Here is a 22,359-nt window from a genome sequence, read left to right on the forward strand (position 1 = left end):
AAAAAATGTTATTGATACAAATATTTATTTTGTCTTTCATGTCCTTTTCTTCTTTTGGCCCAGATTGTGAAGGTTCTCTCTGCTGCTGGAGCCCCTTCATGCTACAACCAACCTGAAACTGTCAGCAGGAAATACTCAGAATATTTTTGCCAAATGTTAGTTTGGAAAAATATACTGAAAGATGTCATTTATCCAGGATGAGGAGGATGAAACCGTGTCTGCTGCCTTCACAGAGGATCCAGAAAGTCATATGGAGGTACGTTACTGATTGTTCTCTTCCCATTAAAATTCTGAACACTCCTGTGGAACATAGAGCTTGACGTTTAGCCGACACTGAAATATTCAACATTGTCATTCTTTTTAACAGATCCTGGCTGGTCAGCAGCAGGATGGTCCCTCAACTCCCACATCACAGATCAACACTGTGAGATGATGTTCAGTAAACACCAGAGGCTCATTTCATTCAGTTCATGTGCAGCTGGATAATTTAATGTCCTCTATGTATTCCCAGTTACCAGTCAAAGAAATTACAAAATCCACTTACTTCACAAGAAAGAGAAATTCCTTAAAGAACAGCAGGATCTGGACCTCCAGATGAAGAAGACGAAATTGGAAATTGAGACACTGGAGCAGAAGCTGCAGGTGGGTTCATGGTCACAGGTGAATTATGTTCACTATTGGAACATGAACTAAACCCTTTATTTATTCTATTTTTTTTTGTAGGAAATAAAGAAGACAAAATGAAATGTGTGTCATTTGCTGTGGTGTAATGATGGTGGTGAGTTAAACTCCTCAGTGCTCTGCATCTCCAGTGTTTTATAAAAAACTCCCATTTGTGAAGAACCTCAGCGCAACACACAACATCTGCTGGGATGTGAGTGCGCGACTGCGTTTGGTTATGTGGCAAATGTATGGACGGATAAGATTGTGAATGCAGCGTATGGATTGAGCCGTGAAGCGGTACCATTCAAAAAGATAACTGTCCGGAAACGCCAGAACATCTCGGCGCGGTCTGTAAATAATCTCCCGACGAGTATTCAGTTCCCGCTGCAGTAAAGCCGCTCCTTCATCTGCAGGATCGCTGAGAAAAGGACATGACATTTTGACAGCTACACAAAAACTCGCCAGCTGACTGAAAGAATGAGGAAATGGAACAGCGGGTGAGGCTGAAAGGGGGCGGAGCCAGAGAGAAACTTCAGGGCTGACTGAGAAAAACCTGCTTCCGACCAGGTTAGAGTCACGGAGTGTGTTACTGCGGGAACTGACCACAGGTTAAGTTCCCTCTCCTGGTGGAACAGGCTGGAGTCGCTCCTCTGCCTCTGGTTTGAGTTCTCTCCCTTTGCGTAATGGAAATCTCAGAGTTTCCCACATTTCCAGGTTATTGAACACAGAGTTTTCTTAAAACCTGCTTGGTGAAATAGACCCCAGGCGGTGAGGCTGGAGGTACTGCACTCCGGTCTGAAGCGGTGGACCGATGCCTCACCGCACCAGGCGGCAGCAGGGCCCAACGGGCTGAGATCAGGTCCAGTCAGTGTGTTATTATTGCAATAGCATTGTGTTTTTATCATGTAAGTGTTGTGCTATGATCATCACAACAACAGGAATTCAACGCAGCAGTGAAAAGTCAGCGTGTCTTTGACTTTATTACTTGATGAACGAACATTTCTAGAAACAACAACAGCGAAACGGCAACAAACACAAGATGGAACAAAGAAGTCGTCACAGCTTTACTGGAGCTGCATTTTCATAAGCTCCTCCTTCTGATAGGCCCCTCCCACCTCGTGATAGGCGCCTCCCCCTTCCTGCAGTCAGAGACAGAGACCGTCCGTCCTACAGAGGACACAGACTCACCGAAGAACCGGAGGACCAGAGTCCAAACCCGGCGTAGAGCGGCTGAGTGAAGGCGGTGCTGAAGGTGCAGAGGTGGACCAGAGAGTCGGAGGACACTCTGAAGAAGGACAGAGAGCCAGCGGGAATGTCCACATACACCGCCACTCTGCCAGAGGAGGACGAGGACGAGGAGGTGGACGTCCTCCTGCCGCCGTGCCAGACGGAGTGGCCTCCATCCGAGCAGCTCAGACTCCAGGACTGGTCGTTCATCCCAAACCGGCACTCTTTGGTGACGCCCTTCCTCCTGATTCCTCCGTAACTCACCGAGACGTCGGCTTCTCGGCTCCAGTCCACCTCCCAGAAGCACCGGCCGCTCAGAGCGTTTCTGCACAGCAGCTGGCGAACCCGGACGTCGAATCTGTGTGGATGATCCGGATACGGCTGCTCGTCCTTCACGCGTGTCGCCTTCCGGTTGTTGTCGGACAGTTTGAGTTCTCTGCTCACGGAGTTCGTGTCCAGTTCAAGTTGATAGAAATCTGACGGAGAGAAAAGTCTTGATTTGACACGTGTGATGGACTTGTTGGACTTCCTGACATGTCAGTAATGAATACGAAGCCTGGACTGAAAGACAAGCGGACAGCGAAGAGTCCGACTCACACTTCCTCAGAGCAGGTTTGAGCCTCTGCTGTCCACAGCGGTCCACCCTGCAGGGAGACAGACCGTCAGAAAGCTGCCCGGGACTGCCGTCTTAATTCTAACAAAGAGACTGAAACTTTCCGTTTATTGTGATAAAAAAAAAATTGATCTGTTTCAGTTTTTTTTTTTTTTTTTTTTTTTTTAGATTTAGCTGTTTTGAAAACCAAACATGGGGAAAACCAAGGAGTGGGACGGCTGGCGCTGTCCTCACGCTTCACGCTCCAACGCAGCTGTTGTTTTTTTGTAAGGATAACGATGAGTTTAAATCAGCCTTTAATTCGCCCTTTTTGAGACTGAAGTTTGGAAATTCAGCCCCAAAATATTCATTAATAAATCACAAATGTATTTTTTTTTTTTTTATGTGGAGAGTTATTAAAGATCAGTGTGATCATGCAAATGTGATGGTGATAGTGTTTCATGCATATATGACCTCTGACCCCTGAGAAGACCAGAAGCAGACTAGAGAGGCCCTCAGGGCCCAGACAGCTGGCGGCCATCCCAGAGCCCGGATCCGAGCCGCTCCCCAAGGCAGACACCCACGCTCCGGTCCCCTGACAGTCTCTCACACACACACACACACACACACACACACACACACACACACACACACACCTCCATACAAACCTCAGTCACCCCCCCCCCCCCCCTCCCCCCTCCCCCCTCCCCCCGTGTGAAATTAAGAGCAGGGCAGCAGGAGAGACTTACCACAGACCGCCGTTAGTCCAACAGCCCACAGGGCCCACAGAGAGTGAAGAGTATCCAGCTAATGTGACTGTGATCATGAACATATGACCTCTGACCTCTGAGAAGCTCGGAAGCAGGCCAGAAAGGTCCAGTTCCAGAAGGGGGCAGAGGAAGGCCCTGTCCGGGACCCCCAGCAGCGAGGGGGCCCACGCCTCGGGGACCAGGACTGGCAGGCACCGACTCCACCCAGTGCTCCAGCCGGGTACCCCCCACCCCCCTAACCCCCTAACCCCCCTAACCCCCCAGCCTTTGCAGTCGTGGCTCGAAGACTCTGGAAGGCATTTCAACGAAAACCCCACCTGTTGCCCTGGCCTGGCTGAGCAGAGTCAGCTTAGGAGCTTTTATTTACTCATTTACGCCGTTTTTATCGCTCTCTTTTTGATTGATACTTCTGTGTTTTGGTTGTTCATCTTCTGTCTGGTCATCAGCCTCTTATTTAAATGTGCTACATAAATAAAGTTCACATTGATATTGAAACTGGCAAGAACTCCGACTCAATCAGTGTTACGTCTGTGAGGAAAACTTTTCAGCGTTTAGGAATCTTCTCACATAGCAGCACTAAACCCCCCCGATAAATCCTGTCTGATCATCAACTGGAGACATTCGGCAGAACGTCTCAGTGTCCATACCTGAGAGTCTCCAGCGAGCAGTGAGGATCGTCCACGGCAGCCGACAGGAGGGTCACTGCTGAGGCTCCTGGATGGTTGTAGCTCAGGTCCAGCTCTCTCAGACGGGAGGACTTGGATCTCACAGCTGAGACCAGAGAAGCACAGCCTTCCTCTGAGACCAGACACCCTGACAGACTGGAGACACAAACATGGCTGCATCAAGTCGAGCAGGAAGAAGGAAGATCCTCCACCTGATCAAGCAGCAGCTGGATCCTGACCTGAGAGCTTCCAGTTTACAGTGAGGACTCTCCAGTCCAGAAGACAGTAGCTTCACTCCGGAGTCCTGCAGCTCGTTGTCACTCAGGTCCAGATGTGTCAGACTGGAGGACTGAGAGCTGAGGACTGAGGACAGAGCTCCACAGCTTCTCTCTGACAGACCACAGCTGCTCAGCCTGAAGAAGAGCCAACAATTAAAACCAGATCAATGTTTCTCCCGGACTCAGTTCTGCAGATGTGTTCTTAAACCACGTACAGAGCTTTGCTGGAGGCTTTGACCACTGGCAGCAGCTTCAGAAGAGCCTCCTCTGAAGCAGAGTACTTCTTCAGGTCAAACTCCTTCAGATCTTCATCTGATGACAGTAAGATGAAGGCCAGAGCTGACCACTGAGCAGAAGACAGTCCATCTGTGGACAGACGTCCTGATCTCAGGGACTGTTGGATCTCCTCCACCAGAGAACCATCATTCAGTTCATTCAGACAGTGGAACAGATTGATGCTTCTCTCCGCAGACAGACTCTCACTCAGCTTCTTCTTGATGTACTGCACTGTTTCCTGTTTGGCCTGCGAGCTACTTCCTGTCTGGGTCAGCAGCTCTTGAAGGAGACTCTGATTGGTCTCCAGTGAAAGACCCATGAGGAAGCGTAGGAACAAGTCCAGGTGTCCATTTGGACTCTTCAAGGCCTGGTCCACGGCAGTCTGGTGGAGACGGTGGAGATTGGGTTTCTTCTTTAGCACTTTTGTCCACCTGAGCGATTTTTTCTTCTCCAGGAGGTTGATTCCAGATTTGATGAATTTCTGATGGACGCGAAGAGCAGCCAGAAACTCCTGAAGGCTCAGATGGGTGAAGCAGAAGACAGGGTTCTGGTCACCTTTCTCCTTTTGAAAGGTCTTTGTGAACACTCCTGAGTACAGCGAGGCTGCTCGGAGATCGATGCCACACTCTGCCAGGTCGGGTTCATGGAAGACCAGGTTTCCTTTCTGCAGCTGATCGAAGGCCAGTTTTCCCAGAGACTTGATCATCTTCCTGCTCTCTGGACTCCAGGTTTCGCTTGAGAGAGCCTCTTCATTGTACTTGACATTGTTCATTTTGGCCTGGGCCACCAGGTGGCGGATGTACACCTCCGTCAGGGTCTTGGGCAGCTCTCCTCCCCCTCTGCTCTTCAGCTCCTCCTCCAGGACTTCGGCGGTGATCCAGCAGAAGACCGGGATGTGGCACATGATGTGGAGGCTTCGGGAGGTCTTGATGTGGGAGATGATCCTGCTGGCCTGCTCCTCCTCTCTGAACCTCCTCCTGAAGTACTCCTCCTTCTGGGGGTCGGTGAACCCTCGGACCTCCGTCACCCTGCCCACACAGTCCGCAGGGATCTGATTGGCTGCTGCAGGTCGTGTGGTGATCCAGAGGCGAGCAGAGGGAAGCAGTTTCCCCCTGATGAGGCTTATCAGCAGAACATCCACTGAGCTGGACTCTGTCACTTCAGTCAGGAAGTCAGTCTTCTGGAAGTTCAGAGGGACTCGGTACTCATCCAGACCGTCCAGGATGAAGACCACCTGGACGGCTTCAAATATGCAGATTCCTGCTTTTTTGGTTTCAGTGAAGAAGTGATGGACGAGTCCCACCAAGCTGAACTTCTTGTCCTTCAGGGCGTTCAGCTCTCTGAAGGTGAATGGGAATATGAAGTGGACGTCCTGGTTGTCTTTGTCTTCAGCCCAGTCCAGAGCGAACTTCTGAGTCAGGACTGTTTTCCCAATGCCAGCCACGCCCTTCGTCAGCACCGTTCTGATTGGCTGAGCTCTTCCAGGCGGGGCTCTGAAGATGTCTCCTGGCCTGATGCTTGTCTCTGGTCTGCCTGCTGTCCTGGACGCGGCTTCGATCTGTCGGACCTCGTGCTCCTGGTTGACCTCTGCAGCCCCTCCCACTGTGACGTGGAGCTCGGTGTAGATCTGGTTCAGGTCGGTGGACTCTCCTTGTTTAGCGACTCCCTCATACACATCCTGGAATCTCTTCTTCAGGCTGCTCTTGAGTTTTTCCTGACAGCTCTTCAGTGGGCCGGCTCCCCCTATTTTATATTTGTTTTTGTTTCAGAGAGAGAATAAAAAACTCCATTTGAGTTGTGTTCAAAACGCTCTGGAATAACTTTTATAAGTAGTTTATTTTTTTAAGTGGTTATATAAAAATAGGTTTTACTCACATCTTTCCTAAACACATCACCAGAAAGTAGAAACTCTTAGCTTTGGCATTTGGTTTTGTGTAATGACAGACGATCATGTACAATTAGATGGTTGTTATAGAAGCATGAATCATTTTCTCATGTGTCTGTTTTCTCTTCAACTCACTGGACTGTGAAATTCAGACTGAGTGTAAAACGTCATGTAGAAATCATGAATTGATTTTCAATATTAACTACAAAGCTCTGTGGTGTTTGTGTGAGAGAGAGAGAGAGACTGTAAGGTCATGTGTCATTTTTCTGAAATAAAGTACTAATAAGAGAAAAATGGGGAAAAAAATCTCAAACGCTGGAAAAGCTGTTGTTTGTGGTGTTCTAAATTCTAACGGGGTCCAGTTTGAATGTTTGAAGGACTCACCTTCAGGTCCTGAGATGTTTCTGGCGTGTTCATCCCAGATACGACTCTTTCTCATTCTCGTTAAAACCTCTTTAGTGAGTTCCAGAGCGTGGACGCTGTAGGTGTCGTGTATCTGTCTCGCTGTGTCCGGCTTGTCCAGCGTCTCCAGTCGTCCTGCTGGGATCGGCCTGCACCCTTCAAAGACCCCAATATTGCTCAGGTGGAACTTGAACCTTTTGAAGTCCTCTACCAGCAAATCATCCAGCAGTTTGAGCAGGACCTCTGGAGCTGAGCTCATCTTCGACCGTGTGAGGAGCCTGATTTATCTCACTGAACCTTCACTGGGTGTCCAGAGAGTCCCCGGAAAGACCACGGTGAGGAGCCCACATGCTTCCATTCAGGTGAGATGTTTGACTCTGAAAAACACAAAACAAGGATCCTCATGAGCTCCGGCTCAGTCACTCTGTTGTTTCAGGCTCAGTCGGAGTCCAGGAGTTTGACGCCACGTGTTCCACTTGGTCTCGTCCTGCCTGTGTTTGTGGTGTTTCTAATGTCGTCCCTCACTTCAGACCTTGTGGTAACCCCGGTTAACCCCGGTTAACCCCGATGCTGTCTGATTGTGTGATGTTAGTTAGGGCCAGTATTTTCCCATATATGAGATTTCATAGTTTAGATTTTCCAGTATATTACAAAAAATATATTACAATGCACTTCAGGAAATCAAAATAAATATAATTGTAAATATATTTTTCTGTCTCGTCCTGAAGATGGGTGGAAATGTCGCCTGTATTCCTGGTCAGACCCGTCGATCAGTAATCTGAGCTGACGTCTGAACATGGACGTGGAGCTCAGCAGCAGTGAAAGACTTTCTAGAGAGGAAACTTTGACAGGACGCCTGTCTCCTCCTCGTGTCCCACCGCTTGTGAGAACGCAGCACATCAGCTGACCACATGCTGCCGTTCTCTCCATTTTCTTTAATTCGTGATTCCATTTCCTCCACAAGTGAGACTGGAGACTGTGGAACTTCAACTACTGTATTGGTGCTATTGATGGAGGAGTGCACCTACTCTATCTGCACTTCTTGGTACCTCCACCCAGACCCTCAGGTCTTCACCTCCACCCAGACCCTCAAGGCTTCACCTCCACCCAGACCCTCAGGTCTTCACCTCCACCCAGACCCTCAAGTCTTCACCTCCACCCAGACCCTCAGGTCTTCACCTCCACCCAGACCCTCAAGTCTTCACCTCCACCCAGACCCTCAGGTCTTCACCTCCACCCAGACCCTCAGGTCTTCACCTCCACCCAGACCCTCAAGGCTTCACCTCCACCCAGACCCTCAAGTCTTCACCTCCACCCAGACCCTCAAGGCTTCACCTCCACCCAGACCCTCAGGTCTTTGTGGGAGACGCAGCTTTCCACCTAAACTTCACATCATATCCTTATTCAGGTATTCAGGTAACAATTAATGTCTTGTAAAACAAATAGAAATGAGCCTACATTTGTTCTGCAAGAACTGTAAAGGTTTTTTTTTTATGGCTGGAAGCAAGGCGGCTTGTTCATTAGCAAACAGAGCAGAGAGGTGCAGAATTGACACTATAAGAAATTCATCTGTTTTTCTATTGTTCTTCTGTTCTTGAATATTTCAATATTGCTCTATTTGTCCAGCAATATTTCTCCCAAAACTTAAAGTAAGTCATTGTGATGTGGAAATTGTGTGTTTTCCAGATTGGGAAACACTGACTTACACTGAATAAAGTAGTCGGATTATTGTTCCACTTTGTACTGAGATATGAGATGATTTATTTCAGTGAATCAGTCCCATCATTCTTTACACCGCGCCGTTTGTGGTGGATATTATTCACACTCTTCAGCTGACAGTGATAACTTCATCTTTATACTGTTTGTAAGTGTGTGCTGTCTACATCCTGTCCACTAGGGGCAGGAACCCCCCAGGCCTCTGGTAGACCCTGCAGAACCCCCCAGCCCCAGGCCTCTGGTAGACCCTGCAGAACCCCCCAGCTCCAGGCCTCTGGTAGACCCTGCAGAACCCCCCAGCTCCAGGCCTCTGGTAGACCCTGCAGAACCCCCCAGCTCCAGGCCTCTGGTAGACCCTGCAGAACCCCCCAGCTCCAGGCCTCTGGTAGAAGAGCCTGACTTGATGGAGATCGGCCCAGGAGGGGACAGAACAGTTTTTTTCAACCAAACATTTCCTTTTTTTTCGTCTCTGTGTTAGTGATTTCAGGGCAGAACCAAAACAGGTATTGATGCAGCTGTTGTGGTTACTGGTTCAGAGACTCGTTATTTGTAACACCTGCGTCTCTACTTCCTGTTTCTGACCCTGCTAACATTTCAAAACACCTTGTGAAAGATCAGTAGGCCAGTCAACACAAAAACAACTCCACATATGGTTGTGCTGAAGTTTCGGGTCTTACTTCCGGGCAGGTTTACTTCAGGCTACAGAATCAACTCCAGCACTGTTCACTGCTGCATGTCGGCTCCTTGACGTCGTCCACCGCCTCTGCCAGTGGTGTGGGCTTTAGAATGACTTTTCACGTGTGTTGCTCAGTTCACTTGTCTGTTCATCCTCTCCTCATCCTCTCTTGATGTTTAGAGTCGAAGCTGAATTCCTGCTTTACGCCTCCATCACATCTGCAGTGAAAGAAGTCCTGACAGCGTGTCGTTTTCTCTCCTTCTATCCTCACAATGACAACAGCAGAAACGATCCTCTGAGTCTGGATCTGTCTTGCAGTACTGCAGAAACTGTGTGTGTGTGTGTGTGTGTGTGTGTGTGTGTGTGTGTGTGTGTGTGTGTGTGTGTGTGTGTGTGTGTGTGCGCACATACCGTTGAAAAGTCCTCTGCTCAGTTCTGGAAGCTTCTCTCTGGCTCGAGTCTCTTCAGATCTGCTCACAGACGCTTCTCTGGAAGCTGGTGGAGAGAAGAAGTTTTGAACGTTCCGCTCTGACAGACCGATGTGGAAATGTGGGGCGTTGACAGTTTTCTGGAGAGGAAATCGGGTTTTTGTCTTTCAGAGAAATCACATGTCCTGCAGAGAGGAGGAGGGAGTGAACAGGGAGTGCATTAAATTCTACATCTCACCACAAAACAGACCAGACGTAGAGTTTCACACATCAGCTCTCTCAGTGAAAGAACTTTATATCTGTTAATTCAATCTCATTTCATAATTTGAACCATTGTCTTCTCGCTGTTGAATCACATGGGTCAACTTGTTATTTCTGTCCTTACATATATAGACAAAATGTGGCAGGGCGGTGGATTTTTATGACAAAATGCCGACAGCTGTAGCTGGGGCATTTCATCGCAGAAACAGTCGAGCTCCACTGGATTTATTGATGAAACAAAGAAAAGTCACACAGGTTGAGTCACGATAAAAGACTCGAGATGTGATCCCCAAAAACGACAGTCATATGGAAAACACTATGTTTACTGTGTGTGTGTGTGTGTGTGTGTGTGTGTGTGTGTGTGTGTGTGTGTGTGTGTGTGTGTGTGTGTGTGTGTGTGTGTGTGTGTGTGTGTGTGTGTGTGTGTGTGTGTGTGTGTGTGTGTGTAGCAGACGGATGCGGTAACCATCTCGCGCTGCAGGCGTTCTCCAGGCCAGGTGAGACGCGTGGGAACCGAAAGCTGCTTCATGTGCTCAATGCTGCGTTCGGCCCAGATTTCACAGAACAAACACTCCCAGCTTCGGCTGAAACGTGTCACACCTGAAACCGGGTCATCCAGATGTGAGCCTCAAGTGGCCCAGCTGTGTTCAACACATGGGGCCAGTTTGACTGGAATATTTCACACTTCACACCGAGGGATCAAGAAGGGAGCCACATACAGGCGGTCAACAATCTTGGTCAACTAACTCACATATTTCAGCCAAAACTGGAGCAAATACACTGAACAACGGTGGGCCAGATGTGCTGCCTTCTGTGTGGTGAAAGGCAAAGGGTTTCGCGTCAGCACTTTATCATGAAAGAGGGGCAGTGGGCACACACGGCAGGACAGGTGAGTTCCATCGAAGATCTCTTGCTGGGTTCATGTTGCAGGTCTCTGCTGGAAGCACTCAGTCCATGACTGCTCTCACTCCCACATAGAGAGATCCTCTGGCCCAAACCACACATGTTCCTCTGGCCCGTCCTGGAAGGAACCACGCCTTGAGAGGCGTCTGCAGGCCACAGTGATCAGACAACATTCGCGATAGGTGACCTCCTGCAGAGGGGCTCATAAATACTCTTTATTCATTCCTGATCATTATTCCATTCATTCTTATGTTTGAGTTTTTTTGGGGTTTTATTTTGAAGAACAGAAGTAGCATGATAAGACGCTAATGCACAGATGGAGTGTACTTCCATGTTTCCCCAAGAGAGTAAAAACTGAGAGATGATGTAGCCCATTATAACCTGCTTTAAATGTCCTGTTTGAGAGGCTAAAGAACCGTCCAAGAAGCTCGTTCCGGCCGAGTTTCTCCTGTTAAAACACTCCTCTTGGTAAGCTCATCCCCAGTGTTTCAATGGAAACATCTGGCGGCGACCATGCTGGCTGCAATCAAGGGTGTATTGAGAATTTTATGTTGTATTTCAAGGATGTAATGTAGAATAGAATAGACTTTATTGTCATTGCACGGGGGGGTACAACGAAATTACATGGGAGCTCATATAAAGCTACAATTCACCTCGATTAAAAAGTCAAGGACAAGAAAACTTAGGAAAAACATCAGGGACAAAACAGAAAACAACACAGGCATTAGGTAACAACAGAAAAAAATACAAGGGCAAGTATAATTTGCATAAGCGCATCCACAAGATGCAAGAGTAATAAATAGAGTAACAGAGTGGTGATCATGCTACATGAGGCACAAACTCTTAAAGTGCGAGGAGATAGTTGGGTGATTTAGTCCATGGGGGGGGGGGGGGTTATGGGAGACTGTTCATAAGTGAGTGTGTGTTTCTGTATCCGTGGGTGTTTGCAATGCGTATGGCCCAGGGGAAGAAGCTGTTTGTCAGTCTGCTGGTGTGTGATTTTATTGACCTGTAGCGTCTACCAGAGGGCAGAAGATCAAATAGGGAGTGGGCAGGGTGCGCAGGGTCTCCCGTGATGGCTTTGGTCCTCCTGAGGCAGCAGGATGTGGAGATGTGCTCCAGAGTGGGCAGGGTGCAGCCGATGATCTTCTGGGCAGTGTTTATGACCCTCTGCACCGCCTTCCTGTCCCCAACTGTGGAGCCTGCATACCACACACTCAGACAGTACGTTAGTACGCTCTCCACAGAGTTCAAATAGTTTAATAATTTTATTTAGAAATTCACATTTATTTGCTCAGTCTGCTGAAATGAGCACATTGTGATATTTTTCCACTGAGCTGCCTTGTTTGTTACTTAATCTGCATGTGACTGAGGTTAAAAACATCCAGTAGAAATGTAAAAAGTAATTTTAAGTTCATTAAGTTGAGTAAAAGCAGCAGAGCTTTAATTTATGTAAATTTTGTATTCATAAACAATATTTATTTCAAATCTGAAATCCTCAGTTTAAAAAAGGGTTTTAAAGACAGAGAAAAACACGTGGGAAAATGCATATTTGCCTTCTTTTAAAAAGATCCATTTAATGGTAGAAGGTAAAAAAAAACTAATAAAACCGCCCACCAAAAACACACAGACACAAGCCCCCCACTGACATCTGGCCCTGATGCTCCCCTTACATGAAGTGATGGAGCTGCAGGAAACCAGATGTGCAGACAGGAAGTGAGTAGTCTCTCCCTCCTCCCTCTCCCAGGGCTGCAGAAGCTCCAGAAGGGGGGTGGGGAGAGTACGTTACAAAATAAAAGCTCCAGCTTCACAATAAAACGTTTTTAACTTAGTCACTTACACTTATATTACATTTAAAAAAAAAAAATCAATGTTCTCGTTATTCTCACATTCCTCAGGTATTTGATCAATCCTCAGGTTGCCGTGGTGCATTCAGGTGCTTTAAAGACCGTGAGGTCCGTTGGTCAGCATCCTCCACCATGCCCAGTCCGTCTCCTGCTCCCATGATCCTTTTCTCTACTGTCACTGCGTGCTGTTTAAAGTCTGACATCCACAGCTCCAGTTTTTTTTCAGAGAGGCTTTAGTGTCAGAGAATGAGTCTGGAATGAGTGTGTGTGTGTGTGTGTGTGTGTGTGTGTGTGTGTGTGTGTGTGTGTGTGTGTGTGTGTGTGTGTGTGTGTGTGTGTGTGTGTGTGTGAAACAATGTATTGAGTAAATGAGTGTAGATACTGATTGAGCACTATGCACAGCATTCTGTTAGACATACACTGTTTCTCTTTGTACACATAAGCAGATTTGTGTGTGTGTGTGTGTGTGTGTGTGTGTGTGTGTGTGTGTGTGTGTGTGTGTGTGTGTGAGTGTGAGAATGAGTTCATGTTTTTCTGTCTGGCAATGTAGTGAGTAAATGAGTGTCCATACTGTTTCAGCACCATGGACAGCACTCTGTTAGTTTTTCTCTATTGGTTCGGCTCATTTCTTGAAACAGAAATTACATTTTCAAAACTGTAAGATCATTTGGCGAAATGGTCTCACAGTCCAGCTCAACACCATAGTTCACTTTCTGAAGCTCATCTCTCTCCCAGAACTTTTCACTCATGTTTCAAAGCTTCATTTCTTTCCCATGTAAACAGTCAGAGCCTCCAGAATGTAAAGATCCTTCTCAACAGCTTTGGCTGATTTCTCGAAACAGATCAGATGTTCTCAGTTCTCTTGGTTCTCTTGCCAAAAACAACCTGAACAGTTCAGCAGAACCACAAGGTTCTCCTGCCAAAGCTCAGATCTCTTCCTAAACAGTTCACTCAGGTGGCAGAACTACATTTCTTTCTCAAATGGCCAATGTCCTCAAAATACTTCGTCTTTTTTATTTTTATTGGAGTTTTCACAAAATAATGGAAATATTTCCCAAAAAAAGGTTATAAATGTAAATTTTTTTTCCCAAAAAGAAAGGAAAAAAAATGTATATATATATATATATATTTATATACACACATACATAAAATAAAACAACAAAATAAATTAATTAATTACATTTGAAAAAAAAAAAATAAATACTGTGAAATACAACAATATACATCAGTAAAATGTGATATGAAATGCAATCTTGGATTGAATTCAAACATGATTAGAAAAGTTTTAATTTTTAAAGAGAATAGCAGAAGAGAAAAAAACAACACATACATATACATATACATATACATAAATATTCAAGTCATCCAAGAGCATTATAATTGGTGTCCATATGACACAGCACCTTAACTATAATAAGAGAAAGGAAAAAACATTAAAAAGAACGAGAGTTACGAATGTAACTACGGTTCTATGAATCCCGGATGACCGCCAGAGGCGGTGCTGAAAGCACTGGAATGTTCCCTTCGCGCATGTGTAGTTCGAGTATGTATACCAACACACGTCACTCGTGACTCCCCGGGTAACCCCGGAACCGTATAAATACCGGTTCTCTGACCCGGAATCGGCTCCTACGGAATCTTCTCGCGTACTACGAGGATTCCGAGTGACAGAGCGCTCTGGCGGTCATCCGGGATTCATAGAACCATAGTTACATACGTAACTCTCGTTCTATTTCATCCCTACTGACCGCCAGAGGCGGTGCTGAAAGCACTGGAATGACGAATGCCAACTCAGTCACGAGGAAGCCAGGCACCCACCTTACTGAGACGCCTCTGTAGGGTCCAGCACCACTCGCAGCGGATGTGGAGGCACAACATCCAGCCTGTAAAACCGGGAAAAGGTGCCAGGCGTCATCCAGGATGCGGCAGCACACAGTTCCTCCAGGGGCACCCCCTTCAGGGCGGCCCACGACGTAGACACCGCCCTGGTGGAGTGGCAGCGCACCCCCTGGGGCACAGGCCGGCCCGCGGCCTGATAAGTGTGACGTATAGTGTCCACCACCCAGTGGGACAGGCGCTGTTTGGACAGCGCAGAGCCCTTACGACAGCCACCGTAGCAGACAAACAATTGATCTGACGCCCACACATCCGCCGTAGCTGCCATATAGCATTGCAGGGCCCTGACTGGGCAGAGGAGTTCCGACCGGCCCCCCGCGTCGTCCGACGGGGGGTTGTATCGAGCAAGCCAAATGGGCTGGCCGGCTCGCCGTGACAACACCTTAGGTAAGAAGGTGTCGTTCGGCCAAAGCGTGACGTCCACCCCATCCGGGTGCCACCGAAGGCACGTTGAGTGGATAGACAGTGTGTGCAGCTCCCCTACACGCTTCGCTGTAGCAATGGCCAGCAGAAACCCTGTCTTGCGGGACACCCACTGAAGATCCGCTGTCGCCAAAGGCTCAAAGGGAGGCAGGCACAAAGAGTCCAGCACCAGATGTAACTCCCAGGCTGGTGCCCGTGGAACCCTAGGGGGCCGAAGCTGCAAGGCCCCCCGGAGGAAGGCCGACACCAGCGTGTGGCCCCCAACCGTGCCGCCTGCGACCGGCGCATGGGCAGCCGAAATTGCTGCCACATACACCCGCAGGGTGGACGGGGAGCGGCCCCTGTCCAAGAGGGACTGCAGAAAGTCCAGAACCACCGGAACCGGGCAAAGCACCGGGTCCGCCTCGCGGCCATTGCACCACTGCGCAAATAACCGCCACCTGCAGGCATACAACAGCCGGGTAGACGGCGCCCTAGCATTGAGAATGGTGCACCGGACCGGCCCCGAACAGCCGCTCAACATTGGCTCGGTCCCCTCAGAAGCCAAGAGCAAAGGCACAGACAGTGAGGGCAGGGATGCCAGATCCGGCCGCTGTGCTGGGACAGCAGATCCCTCCTGCAGGGAAGGCGCCATGGGCTGCTGCGGGACAGCCTGTGGAGCAGGGGGAACCACGCCCGGCCCGGCCAGAAAGGGGCCACCAGCAGCGTGTGTCCCTCCTGTAGCACCCGGAGGAACGTAGGCCAAATCAGGGGGATCGGAGGAAAAGCATAGAGCAGGGCCCGTAGTCAAGGGTGCACCAGCGCATCCTGGCCCAAGGGCCCGGGGGGGGTTCTCCCCGAAAGAACCAGAGCGGGCAATTTAACGCCTCTGAGGAGGCAAAGAGGTCGACCTCGGCCCTGCCAAAACGCTCCCAGAGCGCACACACCACCTGTGGGTGGAGGCGCCACTCCCCGGACAAGAACCCCGGGCGGGAGAGAGAATCCGCCAGCTGATTGCGAACCCCTGGGAGATACACCGCCCGCAGGCTGGCTAGGCGGGGGGCCGCCCAGCGGAGCAACTGCCGAGCAACCTCCAGCAGGCAGGCAGACCTGGTCCCGCCCTGGTGGTTGATGTAGAACACCGCTGAGGTGTTGTCAGACCGCACAACCACGTGCCACCCCTTCAGGAAGGGCAGGATATGCCTGAGGGCCAGGTGTACAGCCTGCATCTCCAGCACATTGATGTGGTCCGCGCCGTCCCGGGCAGACCACCACCCTCGCACCGTCCTGCGGACGCGAACGCCCCGTAACAACCAAGCCCTGTCCAGGGCCAGGGCGACAAGGCACCGCCATGACACTCTGAGCCTGCGGTGGCGATGCCACTGAGCGTCCAGGTGGAAGCCGTTCAACCACCTCTGCAGGGGGCGCAACTACAGCAGGCCCAGAGGGACAACTGTCGTAAGGGACCCCTGAAGGCGAACCGAAGGAACCGCCGGTGCTGAGGTGCAATGGGGACATGAAAATAGGCGTCCTGTAGATCGACAGACGTGAACCAGTCTCCCGGAGAGACGGCTCGCAGGACCTCCTTTAGCGTCAACATGCGAAACGGCAGTACCCGTAAGCAGTGGTTGAGACGTCTCAGATCCAGTATGGGGCGAAAGCCCCCAGTCTTCTTGGGCACGAGGAAATACGGTGAGTAGAACCCCCCCCCCCCCCCCCCCCCCCCCCCGGGTCCACCAGGGGGTCCACAGCCTCGATTGCCCCCTTGGCCAGGAGGGAAGCCAGCTCCTGGTCCAAAGTAAAGGCCTGCGCCGGGTCCCTGATGAAGGTGGCTGGCGTCGGAACTGCAGCTTGTACTCCCGGGCTCCCTGGTCCTCCGGCCCCTAGGGGCGCCAGAGGGGCAATCACTGGGGCCCGCACGCCGGGTGCGCCGAGATGCCTGTCCAGGGGGAGGGGGCCGAACGGCCCCCGCCGCCCCCTACGACGCCCGTCCGGGGTGGGGTCCTGGAGGCGGACGAAAACGGGAACGGCCAGAGGTACCCCCAGAAGCCCCACGGGGGGGCATGGTCCCTACCGATGCCGACCAACTGTCGCCTAGTCTCACGTGCCCGGGCCGACCTCTCCAACACCTTCACGGCGGCTGAGCCAAAGAGCTGTCCGGGCTCCACCGCCAATCCCCGGAGAGCCCGACGAGAGGCCTCCGACAAGGGGGACTGCGCCAGCCACACCTGGCGGTGTGCCAAAACCAGCAACGACATCATCCGACCCAGGTCCTGCGTGATGAGGGAAAAGGCCTGCAGCGCCGTATCAGAGAAGCTAACCGCGGCAGCATCAACGACGCCTCCCTACAAAGAGGCCGAGAATGCAAGCATGAGGTGGGCCTGGGAATTACCCATCCGCCCAGCACGCGCACCCGCACTGTAGGCCCATGTAAGGAGGTCGTCCATGATCCGGCACTGAGGACGGGGGCACCGCACCTCAGACCGGAGGGACTCCTCCGCCGACACGATGAGAGCTGCCATGGCCGGCTCAACATCGGGCATCCGCTCCAAGCCAGCCGCCGCTGCATCGTGCATGGCCGCCAAGGCTCGACCATCCGCAGACACTCTGGAGGGGGCGGTACTATCCCTCCAGCAGGAGTGCAGTTCCCTCACAAAGTCCTCAGAGGGAGGGCGCCTGCGTCTAAAGAAGGCGCTCACTGCGGCAGGCTGGGCCGGTGGCGGAATCTGCAGCTGAAGACGCTCCAGAGCCGCACGCAGAATAGACCGCATGGAGTCATCCCCCGCCTCGCCCGTAGAACTCTGAGACGACCGTGCAGACTCCTGACCCAACACCACAGAGACTTGGTCGCTGCCCACCTCACAAAAGTGTGAGGCGGACGCCGCCAAGGACATCACGTCCTCCTCGGGGGGGTGCAGTCTGGGTGGATGGCGTCCCTGCCCCCTCCTCCACAGGTGAGGCAGGCACACGCTCGTGCAGGAGAGACCTCATCTCCTCCAGCTCCCGGTGCAGCTGAGCCACCTCCGTGGCGAGCTCCTGCTCGGACTTTGGTCTCTTCCCCGGCGGTCGGGTCTCTGTCAAGGTCTCCGCACGGCGTTTAGACCGCCGTGGTTGAGGGGCAGGGAGTGGCCCCGGTGAGGAGGACTCCTGGCTTCCTCCGGCCGCCGCAGACACCTGTGCCAGACGAGCAGCTCGCTGGGCATAAGGCATGAAGCTGCAGTTCATACAGGGGTGGTCCGAGAGCCCCTCCCTGAGGTGAACAGGGCCAAGGCACCGCGGACAAAGGTCGTGGCCATCATCCGCCTGCAGGGGAATCCCACAGGCCACACAACGGTGGGAGCCGTCCATCACCAGGCACTCGGGTTGTCCTCCACCTGAAGCCAAGCCAGAATACGAAGGGTTGTGGGAAGAGGGCGTACGCCGCCTGCACAACCCAACGTGAACACCAGGCACGAAGCACCCACTCCCAGCCAGAGGGGGGAACAGCCACCAGGCGGCCCCACTCGGCTCTGCGCAGCGCCGCTTGAGCACACGCAGCAGGTCAAAAAAAAAAACAACAACAGTGCAGTAGCCGAGGGAAGGGGGCAGATGCCGCCTGCACGGCCACACACAACTGACAAATATCTTACAGTGCAGAAACCGAGGGAAGGAGGCATACACCGCCTGCACGGTCCGCACCACAGTAGCGAATCACACAGGGGAAGCTAGCTGCCTAGCCGAGCACACACGGGAGAGGGAAGCGGCCGCCTCGCGGCACCCGCTCCCACTGCCGACAGCGGCGCAACCCGCCGGAAACAGCCGGGCTAGAGAGCCGGCGTCCCGACCAGCAGGCCAACACACACCACAACGAGAAACGCAGTCATGGCGTGGCGCCCAGTGCCACTTCCCCAAGCCCGCAGCACAGCCCCAGCGCTCACGGAGCGGCAGCGGCGTGCGTGCGGCAGAGGAGAGCTCTCCGGCTAGTCCCACAATCCACTAAGTCCAGACAGAAACAGCATCCTTACCGTGACGGTGATTGCACAGATCCTCCTGCCGAGGAGACGCGGTGCCTGGTAGTCGCCGCGGCGTAGATGGAAAAGGTTAGCACGGTTGCAGCCTTTGGAGGGCGTCCGCAGCTCCGACCAACAGGTTCTCAAGGCTCCCAGCAACCGAGCAAAAATATGCCGAAAAAAGGCAAGTCCACTTCTTCAAGCCTCGAACAAACGCGAGAAGAACACAGGAGCCGATTCCGGGTCAGGGACCCGGTATTTATACGGTTCTGGGGTTACCTGGGGAGTCACGAGTGAAGTGTGTTGGTATACATACTCGAACTACGCATGCGCGAAGGGAACATTCCAGTGCTTTCAGCACCGCCTCTGGCGATCACTAGGGATGAAATAGAACATGGTCTTCGAGATAGAAAAATAAATAATCAGGTCAGCAAACGGTCAGTTTTTAAAGGAATACTCTGAAGATTTTGGACCCAAAATCTTCAGAGTATTCCTTTAAAGTTTTAGATAAAATGAAATTGTAAACTAATAATGAAAAGTATCTTGCCTACGATGGGATATTACAGAATTGCAACGTCTAAACATAATCAAAGAAAGGTTTCCATGTTTTCATAAATTTGCCAAAAGAACCACGCAAAGTAAATTTAATTTTTTCAAGCTTACTAAAGTGTAGAATGTCTCTAAGCCATGCTTCAAACTGTGGAGGCGATGGGGACTTCCAGCACAGTAAAATTCTCCTTCTTGCTAATAATGTAAGAAAAGCAGCGAGATCTGATTTCAATTTAGACAAGTTCAGAGTTTCATAGAGTGTTCCAAATAATGCTAACAGTGGATCTAGGTCAAGAGGTACTTGAAGAACAGGCGACAAAGCTGAAAAGATCTGAGTCCAGTAGGATTGAAGGCATGGACATGACCAAAACATATGTATTGAATTTGCAGGTGACTGATGACAGCGGTCACAGTCTGAAGTCACGGTAGGATAAATACAAGAGAGTTTATGTTTGTTCCAGTGAGTGCGATGTAGAATCTTGCACTGAATTAAACTATGCCTGGCACACAAAGAGGAGGTGTCAATCAGTCAATCAATTTATTTTTGTATAGCCCAGTATCACAACAACAGTTGCCTCAGAGGGCTTCAAGATGTTACATTGGTGTGTACCCGGTACAAAATTTTATCCCATAAATCATCTTCAATACCAAATCCCAAGTCCTCCACCCATGCCCTTTTAACTGCTAATAACAAAGAGTTACGAAAAGAACATATTTTCTCATTTAGAAAGGAGGTGGGGCCTTTAGATAATGGGATAGGTTGCACTGTCAATGCCCTGATCTGATGGCTTGTTTGGGAATTGAGAAGTTTTGTCTCTAACATAGCTCCTAATCTACAGATAATGGAAATTGTTACTCTTAGGCAGGTCAAATTTTTCTGAAAGTTGTTGAAAAGAAGCTAAAGTGTCATTGATATAGAGAGCTTTAAAGGATTTAACACCGAGAGTTGACCAGTGAGAGAAAGCCATATCAGCTATTGAAGCTGGAAAAGACGGGTTCTTAAAAATAGGAGCTTGTACCGAAAAAAGTGGTAACTTAAAATAACGTCTAAATTGAAACCAAATTTTGAGTGTAGAGTTTATGATTTTGTTATCACTATAAAATTCTTTGGCAGGCAGTTGCTTGGGCGTGTATATTAAAGTTGACAAAGTAGAGCAGGTACAAAAGGATCCTTCAATACACAGCCGAGGTGGGCAATTACTTTACCCACTTGATCTCAGCCAAAAATGAATAATTCCAATATGACAAGCACAATAGAAATACAAAAAATTTGGTAGAGCCATCCCACCTGCGGTTTTCGGCCTCTGAAGATAAACTTTACGGATTCTAGCAGGTTTGTTCCTCCAAATGAACCCAGAAATGAGCCCATCCAGTTTGCGACAGAAGGAGATCAGGATAAACACAGGGACAGATTGAAAAAAGAAGGAAAATTTTGGAAGGATGTGCATTTTATTTGTATTAATACGACCTGCGATGGACAAATTTAGTAACGACCATCTGTCTAAATCCTGATGAACTCTGTCTGGAAGAGGAATGAAATTATATTTAAAAAGATCACTAAATTTTCCAGTGACTTTTACCCCTAAATATGTAAAATGATCTGATACTACATGAAATGGGAGTTTATTAAGTGGATATGGTCAAGTGGCCGCATTCAAGGGCAGTAAATCACTTTTACCGAGGTTCAATTTATAACCAGAAATAGTACTAAACTGGTGCAGAATGGACAATACGGTGGGAATTGAGATGTCTGGCTGGGATATATACAGGAGTAAATCATCAGCATAGAGAGAGACTTTTTCAATCAATCAATCAATCAATTTATTTTTGTATAGCCCAGTATCACAACAACAGTTGCCTCAGAGGGCTTCAAGATGTTACATTGGTCGGTAAAAGTAAAAACAGTGAATAAGCATAATGGTAATCTGTCAATATTTACAATAACGAGACAGAACGAAGCAACCACCGCCTTCGACCCTCACATCCGGCAAGAAAAAACTCCAAAAACCCAGTGGGAAAAGAAGAAATCTTGGGGAGAACCACAGTATGGAGGGATCCCTCTCCCAGGGACGGACAGCTTTGGCAACAGTTAGCATGAGACAATAAGAAGTAAAGCCTAGGACAATGTTGAGGACAGTCCGTTGGACGGTCCAGCACAAGAACCACGGATCCCAGCAGTAGAACCGAAGCCAGTCCACGGGCAGGACCGACAGGAGTGACCTCCCGGTCCGGACGGAGCTTGTTCATAGGTCCTCGTAATAGTGGAGTCAGCAGCTGAAACTGGAGAAGACTCCCCCTCGAAGGGGGGGACAGCAGGGGAAAAGCAATGAAGGGACTAAAGGGAAGAACATTCAGACATTAGAGGACAGGGCTCAGTGCACCGTACTTCCCACAGCATTCTAGCTCCTAGGGCAGCTTTGTGGATACTTAACTGTTTAAACTAGTATTTAGTTAGTATAGTTTAGTTTAGTTTAATTTAGTTTGGCTTAGTTTAATTTTGTTTAGTGTAATTTGGTTTGGTTTAGTTTAGTTTAGTTTGGTTTGGTTTGGTTTAGTTTGGTTTAGTTTGGTTTACTGTAGTTTGGTTTGGTTTACTTTAGTTTGGTTTGTTTTAGTTTAGTTTAGTTTAGTTTAGTTTAATTTAGTTTAGTTTAGTTTGGTTTACTGTAGTTTGGTTTGTTTTAGTTTGGTTTAGTTTAGTTTAGTTTTTTTTGTTCAATACCATTTCTTGTTATGCCAACAATCTGTGGGTTGGATCTAAATGCAATAGCAAGGGGTTCTATGGCGAGAGCAAAAAGTAAAGGAGACATTGGGCAGCCTTGCCGTGTGCCTCTGTAAAGGGAGAAATAATCTGAGTCAGTATCATTCGTTCTGACTGTGGTGGAACATAATATCTGTGGCCACTCGGCAGAGCTGGCGCTCCATTATGAGGTT

At 49.6% G+C, this 22,359-nt stretch overlaps 1 protein-coding gene across 1 annotated transcript; it reads right to left on the bottom strand.

Annotated features, from left to right (window-relative positions):
• Positions 1 to 1,623: 1,623 nt before the first annotated feature.
• On the bottom strand, positions 1,624 to 9,691 carry LOC115396162 (NLR family CARD domain-containing protein 3-like). Its single transcript, XM_030101871.1, has 7 exons — positions 9,562 to 9,691; positions 6,741 to 7,135; positions 4,411 to 6,214; positions 4,157 to 4,330; positions 3,900 to 4,073; positions 2,488 to 2,534; positions 1,624 to 2,366 (listed from the first exon to the last, which is right to left on the bottom strand). Exons 2-7 carry the CDS (start codon positions 7,015 to 7,017, stop codon positions 1,831 to 1,833), a joined length of 3,012 nt encoding a protein of 1,003 aa, XP_029957731.1. The 5' UTR covers positions 7,018 to 7,135; positions 9,562 to 9,691; the 3' UTR covers positions 1,624 to 1,830.
• Positions 9,692 to 22,359: the final 12,668 nt, after the last annotated feature.

This window comes from Salarias fasciatus, chromosome 11 (assembly GCF_902148845.1).
Source record: "Salarias fasciatus chromosome 11, fSalaFa1.1, whole genome shotgun sequence".
Classification (NCBI taxonomy): Eukaryota; Metazoa; Chordata; class Actinopteri; order Blenniiformes; family Blenniidae; genus Salarias; species Salarias fasciatus.

Excerpts from the sequence above, each read along its gene's own strand:
- LOC115396162 (XM_030101871.1), bottom strand. The coding sequence starts at position 7,017 with ATGAGCTCAGCTCCAGAGGTCCTGCTCAAACTGCTGGATGATTTGCTG. Across the intron at positions 2,535-3,899 it reads TGCTCGCTGGAGACTCTCAG|GGTGGACCGCTGTGGACAGC; the intron begins GTATGGACACTG and ends GTCTCCCTGCAG. Across the intron at positions 2,367-2,487 it reads CAAACCTGCTCTGAGGAAGT|ATTTCTATCAACTTGAACTG; the intron begins GTGAGTCGGACT and ends TCTCTCCGTCAG.